General features: G+C 49.0%; 1 protein-coding gene across 1 annotated transcript in view; it reads right to left on the bottom strand.

Annotated features, from left to right (window-relative positions):
• ARFGEF2 (ADP ribosylation factor guanine nucleotide exchange factor 2) overlaps positions 1 to 14,001 on the bottom strand; it is a 57,883-nt gene extending 43,882 nt beyond the window's left edge. The window contains exons 1-6 of the mRNA XM_044296333.1: positions 13,792 to 14,001; positions 2,972 to 3,002; positions 2,763 to 2,886; positions 2,402 to 2,548; positions 1,611 to 1,790; positions 1,056 to 1,224 (exon numbers count right to left, since the gene is read on the bottom strand). Of these exons, the coding sequence (XP_044152268.1) occupies positions 1,056 to 1,224; positions 1,611 to 1,790; positions 2,402 to 2,548; positions 2,763 to 2,886; positions 2,972 to 3,002; positions 13,792 to 13,924 (784 nt within the window). The 5' untranslated portion in view covers positions 13,925 to 14,001. The remainder of the gene's footprint in view (positions 1 to 1,055; positions 1,225 to 1,610; positions 1,791 to 2,401; positions 2,549 to 2,762; positions 2,887 to 2,971; positions 3,003 to 13,791) is intronic.
• Positions 14,002 to 14,224: the final 223 nt, after the last annotated feature.

Raw genomic sequence — 14,224 nt, 5'->3', positions numbered from 1 at the left:
GCAACTTTCAACGTATTATATATTCCCAACATACTTTGTTCAACCGGACATGCTCACTGACTCCCTCTACTGTTGGGGCTCACCATGTACTTCACTAATAAGTACAGTTATTTTCAAAATATTTTACTTCCTACAACTCAAAAAATTGGACTCCCGATGTGACATCCGATTAGAGGAAGCTTTGATAAAATTATTCTGAACACCAGACTAGCTACGTCTCTTCCATTTCGTGGACTCAAAGGGAGTCTGTCACCCGTTTTTCACCAATATAACCAATAGCACTGCCCCATAGAAGATTGCAGACACATCCCAAGCACACCTGTGTGCACTTTGTGCCTTTATTCCATTTCTAGGAAAAGCACTTTTATTCTGCTGGAAAACAGCTTCCAAGTGCCCGGCTCTGCTGCTGCAAGTGCCCAAAGCAAACCAGACAGAAGAGGGCAGGAGTGAAAGCTGTTTTTACTTTCACTTTCAGCCGGGCACTTGGGAGCTGTTTTCCAGCAAAATAAAAGTGCTTTTCCTAGAAATGGAATAAAGGCACAAAGTGCACACAGGTGTGCTTGGGATGTGTCTGCAATCTTCTATGGGGCAGTGCTCTTTGTCACCTAGTTGTCACCGATATAACTAAGAGCACTGCCCCATAGAAGATTGCAGACACATCCCAAGCACACCTGTGTGCACTTTGTGCCTTTATTCCATTTCTAGGAAAAGCACTTTTATTTTGCTGGAAAACAGCTCCCAAGTGCCCGGCTGAAAGTGAAAGTAAAAACAGCTTTCACTCCTGCCCTCTTCTGTCTGGTTTGCTTTGGGCACTTGCAGCAGCAGAGCCGGGCACTTGGAAGCTGTTTTCCAGCAGAATAAAAGTGCTTTTCCTAGAAATGGAATAAAGGCACAAAGTGCACACAGGTGTGCTTGGGATGTGTCTGCAATCTTCTATGGGGCAGTGCTCTTAGTTATATCGGTGACAACTAGGTGACAGACTCCCTTTAAGGAACTTCCATAAGACACAATTAAGGATTTTCTAGCTCATGTGGACTGGATTACGGTATATGCACCTCCATCTTCTCTGTGCTGGCTGCCATTGGTGATGCTGATGCTCGTAGGTGTGGGTGGAGCACTGTGAGGATAGCTGCCTCTCCTCGATGCAGTAGATGGAGAGCCCATTAGTTTGTGAATTGCAGGTGAATGTAGCTTCTGTAATATATAATCTCCATGTTCTTGGACCTATGAGAAAACACAATGTCAGTAACACAGAAAAGTGGCTGTCGTGTCAATCTATGGAGCACAATTAATACACATTGTGGTTTTAAGAAAAGACCACAGCAAAGACCCATAATCACTCATCCACATCATGACAGGAGCGGAGGAAACATGTTAACAGTTGCAGTTCTGCTGATGTGCATGATGATATTTGTGGCTTTTATGGATAGCAGTGGTAGAAAACGACATTCATTTTAGAGAGGAGAGCCATTTCATTAGAAGGGGCCATGTTGAATACTACATTGTGTAGCCCCACAGATTCCCCAGGAGTTGTCCCATCAGCAGAATGGCTTTAATCCATATTCAGCACAGTATTAAAAGGTATCAAAATAAGCTTGTCCGCTTCTTACTGCCTGCGTTTCCATCCGGGTGAAGATGACATTCAGCATCTGAGTCAATGTGGCCTTGGCAGTGGTCTGGTTCACCAGGTTTTTGCTGGCCAGGTATATGTTGTAACATGTTCGTACAGTCTGCAGGACAGTTGCTTCATGGATCTCAACATATGGAGAGGTGACCACAGTCAGGAGAGCCTGGACAAGAAACAGCCACTGTTATAAAGTGCATTCTATTCATGAGGATCACAGGTAGTCCTTGCTGCAATCACACGACTACAAGGTCATGTGTGGACTTATCACATAGATCAAACACTGTAGGGGGGGGATGAACAGCAACGGAGCAACCAATCAAGTTGTGGCTTTTTGAAGGATTGAGAGCTGTGATCTGAGGCTGCCCTACCCTTTCCTGTTGCACTAGTTTTGTGCCATTCAATCCACAGTCTGTAAAGGCTATATTAGACAGCCGAATTCTACATACGATTGTCGGGAAGGAAATGTCCCTATGCGGCAATTGCCTGCTCGCTAGTGGAGGAGAGCGATGCTATGACATGTAGTGATCTCCTCCACAGCATAGGGATGAGTGATCCCCACATTGTCTAGTTGTTTGCCGGCAGCAGATCGCGATTAGACGTCACAATCTGCCGCCGGCAAACAATGATTTTTATGCGTGCTTAAAAATCTAAATTGCTCAATGAACGAGCGTATTGGACTGCTGGATCATCGTTAACGAGCGTTCCTGCAAAAGCTCGTTAACTATGAATTGGCTGAAAATCAGTCAGTCAGTCTAATACACCCTTTATTCTCACCTTAATGATCTGGAGCTGCACCCCCTCATCTGTCTGGGGACCTTGGAAACAATTGCAGATGGTGTCCACTATGCGATCTATGAGGCGTTTCCCAGCAATGCCTTTATCCGGAGCATTGCCAGTTATATGACCGTATGCAATTAGTTTCTACAAGACAGAAATACAACACGTCATCATATGCCAATGTAGATGGCTGCTTCCATACATTATAATACAGCAGTGCCAAGAGACAGACATCACATAGAACAGGAACGCATCTATCTCACAGATAGCCCATAAGAGGTGTGTGCTGTGCCTGCACCCAGCAAGACATGCTGGTGCATGTAGTCCTGTACTAGCTTGACAGAGCAATGAAAGGTACCTGCAAGCAGTCAAGGGAGGTGCTGACAACTCGAGGAGACTTCAACTGACATGCCAACTCAAATGGAAGGAAATACTTGTCGGCTTCAATAAATTTAGGTTTGGAGGACGGAGCAGATTCATCCCTAAAATGAGAGGAAAGAAATAAGAGGCCTATAAGAAACAGCTTCATGAGAGGAAGGTGGCGGACACAGCGCAGGTCACACTTACTTCTGCTGTTCCAATTCAGCTTTAAGTTCATCTGCAAGAGAGTTTTAAAATTAAATGGTCACTAACTTTATACACAACTTTACATAAGTCAATAGCACAAGTGACCACAAGAAACTTTGCAATATGTTTCATCAGTGAGAAATGTCTAGTTCAGTTGTTCACCAGCTCCCCCTCTCTCATGCCAATTGCTTTTCACTTTGAAAAATGCCCTTTAAAGTCCAGGTCGGATCACATTATACATGTCGATATCTATAGAGAGGGGAAGGGGAGGAGTGAGCAGGAGCCGAGGAGACACACACAGACAAGCAGACTACACAGCTACATAGGAAGCTTATAGCTCAGCAAAAGTGTTTCATTCACAAAAATACAGGTCAGTACTTCTCTCTAATGTCCTCCATTTTCCAAGGGCAGCAAGTGACTGATCGGAAGGAGATTTTCCACTTTCTCTGTGTGCATTGGATGGCAGGTAGCCTCTCCCTCTGAGAGAACTGCAAACCAAATATTCAGCAAGCACCAAGGAAAACTGCTAAAAAATGCCAGCTACAAGTCATATAATGGGCAGAAATAGTGTTATTCCTCATGTACATACACTGTACTACTGATTAATGCAAAGTCTGTTGAAAGCTCAGTGCTGATTTAAGCCACGTGGACACAGAACTGACATCAGACTGTAATACAGAGAAAACCTGTGCCATTGCTGTCCTCACCTGACCTGCTACACAGACTGCAATCGATGTGCCGTGCAGAGATATAATACATGCTCAGTGCCTGGGCAGCTGCAGGATTATCAGCTCACTTACTAGACACCACAGAGTCTACATTGGGACATTTACAGTGCACCCAGTGTCCTCTCCAAGCAGAGGCCACACAGATGAATCCCTCATTATACACACACAGGTCAACCGCATATTGCCCACCCCACAAAAAAACCATTCACTGTGAACACATACTGATATTAAGGAGCAGAGAGGCCTCCACTGTCCACACGCGATATTAAAAAGGTTTTCTGAGACTTGAATACCGATGACCTATCCTGTCGACAGGTTGTCAGTATCTGATCGGTGAGGGGCTAACACCCGAAATCCCCCCGATCAGCTGTTTGGGAAGGCAGCGGCGCTTGCAGTAGTGTCGTGGCCTTCTCTCAGCTTTCCAAGCACAGTGTCGTACACTGTATAGCGGTTATGCTTGGTATCGCAGCTCAGCACCATTCACTTTTATGGGGCAGAGCTGTGCTACGGCCATGTGACTGATGAATGGGACATCAAATGGCCTAGGGAACGCTGAGAGAACGTTGTGGCGCTACTTCAAGTGCTGCTGCCTTCTCAAACAGCTGATCGGTGGCGGTCCTGGGTGTCAGACCCCCACTGATCAGATACTGATGACCTAGGATAGGTCATCAGTATTTGTCTTAGAAGGCAGGGACAAAACTCATAATCACCATCCTTTACCACCTCTGTTTCATCGGAAATGTCACCTCTTCAGTCAGGAAAACGTAGCTCAGCAGATGGAGAAGTGGCACTGGAACTCAGGCACAGGACTCAGAATATACTTTTTCTTATTATTATTATTATGATGGCGTCCCTACCTTATTAAATAATCAACTCGGACAACCCCTTTAATGTACAGAATGATGGATGTCTCCACCGTCAATTTTGAATTTTAACCTAGCTGGTAGATGGAGGTTTCCAAGTCCATTAATACAGCAAGGAGAAGGAGGTCACTACTGTCCACATGTGATATTACTGTTGAGAAAGAGGTAGGTCCCACTATTCACGAGTGATATTAAAGTAGAGGTTAAAGGGGTTCTCCGGGAATTAAGAAAATGAAAATACGTAAATATTACTTTATTATAAATATATTCCCAAATACCTTTCATTAGTTATAATGGCATGTTTTGTCTCGGGAGCAATCATTAGGAGAAATAAAATGGCCGCCATCCTATTAGTACACACAAAACCTGTCCTAATCACACAGGAGGACAAGTTACTTCACAACACTAAGCTAAAGAGCTGCCTCATCCTCCTCTCTGCTCTGCTTGTCAGGGATTATGATTCTGAATACAGTTTAATTATATTTAGCTGAATCTTTGTGGGAATGGAGTTCATGAGGAGACATGAAGTACAGAAAGGATGGACAGGACAGACTGTGGCAATATGGGACTACAGACAAGTGCTGCTGCTTATTAGCCACATCTGCTTATGAACTCAATTCCAACAGAGACTCAGCTAAAGATCTTATCATCTGTATTCAGGATCATATTCCCCGACAGGTAGAGGCAGCTCTTTACCTCAGTGTTGTGAAGTAACTTGTCCTGCAAACCGTGACATCAATCAAGAGGAGCGGGGCGGGCAGAACAGGGGACCTGGGCGGTATAAAGGGTGAGTAGACGGAGCCTCTAGGTGCTGAATCTACGCCCACATAGCACCTAGAGGCTCATTAGCATATTATAAAAGTGCTTATTTTATCAGAACGGCTGCAGGGAGAAATTTAAAAAAACATACTGCTATGTAGTGCTGACATTAGCGCATCGCTAATGTCAGTCAGCTACATAACAGTATTTCTGATGGTAGAAACCCTTCAAAGAAAGCTAAATAGCGCCACATTCCTACCTAAGAAAACACTGACACAAGCAGTAAGTACACTCCCTATCTTACTGTACCATAAAAGACAAAGTCCATATCCACAAGTGCTACCATAACACTCCACCCACAATAAATACTGTACTTCATACATTTCCCACTAGACACTCATAACTCAACACAATGTATTCTCCATATGGCAAGTGATGAACCATACCAAAAAAACACACACACACCGCTGATAAGATAACGGGAGAATACCGGCAAAGATAGACTTGAATGAACGAGCAACATTTTAGTACCTTATACAGCAGTTTGGGAGATTAGTGCAGGGATGCTCAACTTGTGGCCCTCCAGCTGTTTCAAAACTACAACTCCCAGCATGCCCTAATAGCTGTAGGCTGTCCAGGCATACTGAGATTTGTAGTTTTGTAACAGCTAGAGGGCCACAGGTTGGATATCCCTGGATTAGCGTGTTCCTTCAGTGGTTCTCCTTAACAAGCCAATCCAAACAGTAGTGAGAGGGGAACGTTCCAAGCGGTAAATAATCTGAGAGGAGTGTACCTCTTCTCAGCGGTGCTAGTGGCGACTCCCTCCGGCAGCATTCACAACTTACCTCTGGTAGTTCTCTGAAGGCAAACAGAGATGTCACTTTGGTACTTATGGATGCCAATGTTGGCCTAACTTCCAACACATTCTGGAAACTCTGGTTTCCTTCCTCAGAGACAGGAGAATAAAGAGTTTCCAAAATGTGTTGGATATTTGGCTATTAGCGATACCCCTATGTACCACAGTGCCATCTCTGTTTGCCTTTAGAGGACTAGTGGAAGTACACTGTGAACACCGCTGGCCAAAGAATCCTCCTGTCTCTTAGGAAGAAAACAGGATTTTCCGAACTGCGCTGGAAGTTTTGCAGTCAGTAATATCTATCCGTACCACAGTGACGTCACCACTAGCTCTGCTGAGAACGGACCCTCCTCTTGGATTATTTATCACTTAGACCAATTCTCTGTCTCTCTACCATTTGAATTGTATTGTTAAGGAGGACCTTTGAAAGAACACACTACTCTACCAAACCAGGTACTGAACGTTTGCTCATTCATTCAAGTCTGTGCTTGCTTGTATCTTATAAGCAGTGTGTGTATTTTTGGTATGGTCCATCCACAGTACCTTACATATGCCAGACGGCTTTCTGTAGAACTGTAGAAGAGTCTAGTGGTAAATGTATGGAGTAAACTTTTTAATGAATTGATTTACATGCTGGACAGTAGCATGGTAGCATTTGTGGATTTGAAAGAGGGATACCCACGGTCTACATCTGATAATAACGTAGTGGGGCAGAGAAGTGTCCATCATCTTTGTGCGATATTAAAGTAGAGGGACAGGGTCTCTACTACGAAAACTCTGAAATTTGTGCTACAGTACCTCTTGTGTGGGATCAAACCAGACAGGCTAGGCTTCACTCCCCATGCACATCAATGAGCCTTGGGCACCCCTGACCTTGTCACTGGTTGTCCTTTTTGGGACCACTTTTAGTAGGTACTAACTAGGGTGGCATCAGGTATCGAAATATCAATACTTTTTCGATACTTTGATTCCCAGTTCAGTTTCATACTGTCAGGTTTTCAATACTAGACGGTAGGGTTGCAGTGGGTATCAAATTATCAATACCCAATTAATACTTTTGTACCAGTATCCATTCGATACAGGGATTTGCCTTCTACCAATACTAGGCTGCGCTCTCAGCGCGCGCCATGTTCCCCCAGCACAGGGGAGGAGTCACTCTCTCCCTTCCCCCCTGTGCCGCTGCCACCAATGAGAAGAGAGAGGGGAGGGGCTGTGGCCACTGCGCCACCAATGAAAATAACTAACGTTTAATACAGATACAGGAGGCGGATGCCGGCAGCAGAATCACATAGCCGGCACCTGACCTCTATGACAGGGAGCTGCGATCAGCGGCAGTAAGCCCCTCAGGTGCCCAGTGGAGAAGAAAGGAGAGCTTCCCTTCCTTCCCACTGCAATGTGGTCAGCCACTGCCACCAATGAAATTGCTCAGTGGCCTAAGGTGGGAGTGTGGAGAATTGAAGTGTTAGCGTCCCTGAAAATGCTGTCCGCTCATATTACTGCTGTCCCATTGGACTCACGGTGCTGGATGCTCGTAGGGTAAGGCACCTGTGATGACATCATCTCCATGTATCAGTAACATATGGAGGAGGAGTCTTGATGCAGGAAAAGTTTTTGATGTAGTTTTACGTGGAGATTACGGTATCTCATGAGCAGTTGAATGCTTCATACTGCCCACACAGAGGTCTCCTCCAGGGGCACACTCACACATGCATGTTCTGACACTCATTGTACATCTGTGGTACAGAATGGTGCAGAGTTGTGTGTGTAACTAGCACCATACAGACCATACAAGTGTGGAATGAGCAAGCTGCAGAGCTATGTAGAGAGGGTTGGAGGGGTGCCTAGAGCTTTAGGGTATGGTCACACCTGGCAGATTTATTATAAAAATATATGCGATTGTCTGTATTGTATAAATAGGGCTTGCACAGTTCCATGCAGTGCTAATACAGCCACCAACTTACACTCACCCTCCAATGGAGCCAAATTTACTGTGGACCACGGCAGGGGATGGACGGCCTCTGATGGTGGATATTATATAAGGGTGTTCTATATGAGTGTGTGTATTGCAGTATCATATCCCGCTGTCTCAGGTATACGGTTATGAAAGTGGTCAACCTATCCCTGACTCATAGAGGGAGGGTAGAGATAAGTTGGTGCGAGCGGAGGGTTCCGCTTCCTTCTGATGACCTGCACCGCGGCCAGCATCGTGGAAAACAGCATTTTATTGTGACTCATGAACCCCAATGTTGCCATCGTGTGAGATAAATGATGGGTGTCATGTATTATTACCTTAGTACCTCCATGTGCCTCAAGTTAATAGTAAGTGACCCCATCAGGTACCTCCTCACAGAATAAGCAACATGGGGTTTATCTGAGAGTATTTTTTGTGGAGTTTTTATTGGTGAAGTTTTGATTTGATATTGAGTATAGTGATATTTTACATGATATTAAAGTACAAATTCTGGTATCGTGACAACCCTAGTACTAACCTCTGCTATTTTCTAGATGTTCTGACCCATTTGTGTAGCCATCACAATGTGACCCTTCTCAAAGTTACTCAGATCCCAACACGCTCCTATTTTTCCTACTTCTCACACATCAACAAGAACTGTTCATGTGCTGCCCGATATATTTCGCCCCACTGTAGTGGACTAACCAACGTCATTCACTTCACTCGTCAGTCGTCGTAGAGGGATATCCTCAGCTAAGCTTTCATTACGGATACGGCAGGCATATGACATACAGCACAGGACAACACCTATCATACCAACGACTAGAACAACCTTCATTGATCTTGTAGAACAATATGGAGGAACTTGAGGTATAATTTCCCTACACTATAAGTTCCTTTTAGAGGCATTTCTCAAAAAATATCCTCCCCCCTTAGGGCTCATGAGTGTACTTACTCAGTGCCCGTATCGCGGATCGTACACAGCCAGTCTGCAATATATGGGCACTGGCCATGTGCATTACGCAATACAGATGAGGACCCATTGACTTGAATGGTTCTGAATCCGCCAGATACGACTGAAGATAGGACTTCACCTATCTTTTTGTGGTGCAGAGGCACAGATCGGAAGCCTATGGAAGCACTACAAAGTGCTTCCATGGTCTTCCGATCTGTGCCCCTGCACTGCAAAAAGATTGGTGAAGTCCTACCTGGCAGATGCAGAACCATTCAAGTCAACAGGTCTGCATCCGCAAGCTGAGTGCACACGGGTGGAGCCTGTGCATTGATGTGGTCCGCAGCACTGGAACTGAGCAACTACGCTTGTGTGCATGAGCCCTCAAAGACAGGTGGGAAAACAATCTAGGACCAATAGAAGATAGCAAATGGGAGGACATACTTTAATCAACACCGAAGGTATCTTCCATGAGTGAGTTGCACCGAGTGTATAACCCGACTATCTCCCCCCCCCCCACACCGCAATCATTGGTCAGATGGCCTATTACACACACCGATCTTTTGTTATATTCACCAACTATTGGTCTGATCGGGCAGATAATCTGTTGGTGTAATGGAGCCCTTAGCAGAGGTAATGTGGTTATAAGATTAGAGAAGTATGTTTATCAGAAGAGAGGATCCTTAAGAAAATTTGAGAAGCTGTGGACTCCATGGCTGGACACCTCTGCTTCTCATGGGCCATGCCCTATGAGCACATACTTTGGTGACTAGGCTTAGAGTGTGCTTAATTGGCGACTCTCCCTCTCCACTATCCAGTACCATGTCCATGTATACGGATGCTTAAAGGGACACTGACAGGGCCAATAAGCATATTGAGGTATATATATGGCAGTACAGGTCTTATAATGGGTATTACAATCATATAAGTATCCCCCCCCCTGTCCACATTATACATACAGTAAACTTTAAGTTTTATAACCTGCTCCAAGGTCTGCAATCTGCCCAAGGGGCGGCGTTTCACCTCTCTTGCGCCCAGCCAGCCTCCCCCAACTGCCGCTTTGAAGCGCCGCCCAGCTCATGAATATTCAGTTTGCTGGGCGGCTTCTGCGGTCCCCGCTCTGAAGCGCAGCGCTGAACAGTGCCCTGCGCATGCGCCGGATCTTGTGAAGTCGGGGACAGTAAGCGCCGCCCAGCGAAGTGAATATTGATGAGCTGGGCGGCGCTTACTGTACCGGACTTCACAAGATCCGGCGCATGCGCCGGGCACTGTTAAGCGAAGCGCTTCAGAGCGGGGACCGCAGAAGCCGCCCAGCAAACTGAATATTCATGAGCTGGGCGGCGCTTCAAAGCGGCAGTTGGGGAGGCTGGCTGGGCGCAAGAGAGGTGAAACGCCGCCCCTTGGGCAGATTGAAGACCGTTGGAGCAGGTTATAAAACTTAAAGTTTACTGTATGTATAATGTGGACAGGGGGGGGATACTTATATGATTGTAATACCCATTATAAGACCTGTAGTGCCATATATATACCTCAATATGCTTATTGGCCCTGTCAGTGTCCCTTTAAGGATGACTATAGGATACTATTTTATACAAATATCTGGGTTTTGACGGACCAGGGAAAAACGGGTTATTATAAATAGTGTGAATAGGTAATGAAAAGAGGTCTACACAAAAGATGAGATATTTTGCTGATCACCATTTCTTGGATATGGACTTTCTGACTATGACCTGTTCCTCCTCTTCATTTTGCTGTACTAGCTACCTGGGACAAGGGACATGGCCGAGTGGGGAAACTGAGGGGGTGTAGGGAGTTTTTAATCAACATGTTTTCTATAAGAGTACCTCTACAAGTCGATGTTGTTGCGGCCATGGATTGCAGGGGCATCACAGTGCAGCGATGATCCCACAGAAATGAATGGGGTCGCAGTGAGACTTATATGTTTGCGGTGACCACAACATGTGAATCAAGAAGTAACCACAGCCTGGCCACAAGTGTGTAGTAGCCCTATACATAATGTACATCTAGAACATCTGCCACCCCCCTTCCCACGTCAATGTCTATAGTCATTTAGACAGTAAGCTCTCCTACACAAGAGCTCACATTCCTATTGAATCATTCGTAACCCTGAGGAAGGGGGTGACACTAGCTGAAAGTAGTGGGTAAGAGACTTTCAAGACATTCCTGCCTGAGCGATCATTCCTGATAAACCTGTCTGGCCGGCTGCTGTAGGGATGTCTACTGCTGCCCTTCCTGTCACTCTAGAGGGGGCTCCTTCACCGACTAGGACCCAAGCAGTGGCCGCTGGAGATGGCACACACCGTGCACCCGAGGGGGCGCCGTCAACACTTCCCTTGTCTATTCAATATAATAACAGAGCTTGAAAACGGTGCTGAGCATATCTGACCGGGCTGTTAAGGAAGATGGAGACCATTTTCAGCCAATGCCTCTGCGTCACATAAATCAGAACGATAAACACTGACCGAAGGCACCAAGACGCTGAAATGTCCATCTGCAATGTAGGTGTAACGCATGGCAAACACCAGACGTGCACCCCATCAGTAGACACCCTTCATACGTCTGTCACACGTCCCCCCACACTGCCCAACATCTGTCACACGTACCACGCGTCCCCCCCGTCAGACGTCTGTCACACGTCCCCCCCCCTCCTACGTCTGTCACGCGTCCCCCCCCTCCTACCATCGGACGTCTGTCACACGTCCCCCCCCTCCTACGTCTGTCACGCTTCCCCCCCTCCTACCATCGGACGTCTGTCACGCGTCCCCCCCCTCCTACCATCGGACGTCTGTCACGCGTCCCCCCCCTCCTACCATCGGACGACTGTCACGCGTCCCCCCCTCCTACCATCGGACGACTGTCACGCGTCCCCCCTCCTACCATCGGACGACTGTCACGCGTCCCCCCCTCCTACCATCGGACGTCTGTCACGCGTCCCCCCCTCCTACCATCGGACGTCTGTCACGCGTCCCCCCCTCCTACCATCGGACGTCTGTCACGCGTCCCCCCCTCCTACCATCGGACGTCTGTCACGCGTCCCCCCCTCCTACCATCGGACGTCTGTCACGCGTCCCCCCCTCCTACCATCGGACGTCTGTCACGCGTCCCCCCCTCCTACCATCGGACGTCTGTCACGCGTCCCCCCCTCCTACCATCGGACGTCTGTCACGCGTCCCCCCCTCCTACCATCGGACGTCTGTCACGCGTCCCCCCCTCCTACCATCGGACGTCTGTCACGCGTCCCCCCCTCCTACCATCGGACGTCTGTCACGCGTCCCCCCCTCCTACCATCGGACGTCTGTCACGCGTCCCCCCCTCCTACCATCGGACGTCTGTCACGCGTCCCCCCCTCCTACCATCGGACGTCTGTCACGCGTCCCCCCCTCCTACCATCGGACGTCTGTCACGCGTCCCCCCTCCTACCATCGGACGTCTGTCACGCGTCCCCCCCTCCTACCATCGGACGTCTGTCACGCGTCCCCCCCTCCTACCATCGGACGTCTGTCACGCGTCCCCCCCTCCTACCATCGGACGTCTGTCACGCGTCCCCCCCTCCTACCATCGGACGTCTGTCACGCGTCCCCCCCTCCTACCATCGGACGTCTGTCACGCGTCCCCCCCTCCTACCATCGGACGTCTGTCACGCGTCCCCCCCTCCTACCATCGGACGTCTGTCACGCGTCCCCCCTCCTACCATCGGACGTCTGTCACGCGTCCCCCCTCCTGCCATCATACGTCTGTAACGTGTTCCCCCTCCTGCCATCGGACGTCTGTCACGCGCCCCCCCCATCGGACGTCTATCACGCGCCCCCCCCTCCCGCCATCATACTTCTGTCACGCGCCCCCCCTCCTCTTATCACACATATGTCACACGTCCCCTCTCCTACCATCGGACGTCTGTCACACGTCCCCCCCCTCCTACCATCGGACGTCTGTCACGCGTCCCCCCTCCTACCATCATACGTCTGTCACGCGCCCCCCCCTCCCGCCATCGGACGTCTGTCACGCGCCCCCCCCCCTCCCGCCATCATACGTCTGTCACGCGCCCCCCCTCCCGCCATTATACGTCTGTCACGCGCCCCCCCTCCCGCCATTATACGTCTGTCACGCGCCCCCCTCTTCTTATCACACATATGTCACACGTCCCCCCTCCTCCCATCATACGTCTGTCACACGTCCCCCCTCCTCCCATCATACGTCTGTCACACGTCCCCCCTCCTCCCATCATACGTCTGTCACACGTCCCCCCCCTCCTCCCATCATACGTCTGTCACACGTCCCCCCCTCCTCCCATCATACGTCTGTCACACGTCCCCCCCTCCTCCCATCATACGTCTGTCACACGTCCCCCCTTCCTCCCATCATACGTCTGTCACACGTCCCCCCTCCTCCCATCATACGTCTGTCACACGTCCCCCCTCCTCCCATCATACGTCTGTCACACGTCCCCCCTCCTCCCATCATACGTCTGTCACACGTCCCCCCTCCTCCCATCATACGTCTGTCACACGTCCCCCCTCCTCCCATCATACGTCTGTCACACGTCCCCCCTCCCATAATACGTCTGTCACACGTCCCCCCTTCTCCCATCAGACACCTGTCTCCCCTTACACGTCTATGACACGTCCCCACCTCCACCACTTTCCCTCACACATCTACCTGGGCCCCAGCGCGGGCACCCGCTGGCTCTCACCTAGGGCCACTTGGCATGCCGTACGCAGCGGAGTGTGCTGGCTTTTGCGCACGTCCCTGTCGGCCAGGATCTTCTCCAGTGCCCGGGACAGGAACATGCTCTTGGTCTTATCTCCGTCACCCGCTTCTTGCATGTCCCGGGCCCGTTGTCACTCCGCCCGCACCGGGGACTCAGCACTGCGCCGCCATCTTGGAGGTCATCACATGACCTGCTCCGGCTCCACCCCTTCCATGCTGGCAACCAAAGGTCTGAGCCTGAGGCGGCGCTAAAGTCATGTTGGGAGGCGGAGCCTGAAATCTGACAGCTCTGGGCGGGGTTAACTGACAGCACAGGACTTCTTCCGGGATGGGCGTGACCTGTTCCGTTAAATCGCCTTCTGCCCTCTAGCGAAGAAGTGTTGTAACTGCCGCTGAATGGGCGGGAAATACATTGT

The sequence above is a fragment of the Bufo gargarizans genome, chromosome 6 (genome assembly GCF_014858855.1).
Source record: "Bufo gargarizans isolate SCDJY-AF-19 chromosome 6, ASM1485885v1, whole genome shotgun sequence".
In the NCBI taxonomy this organism is placed as follows: domain Eukaryota; kingdom Metazoa; phylum Chordata; class Amphibia; order Anura; family Bufonidae; genus Bufo; species Bufo gargarizans.
This window is presented reverse-complemented; position numbering and strand designations above follow the sequence as displayed.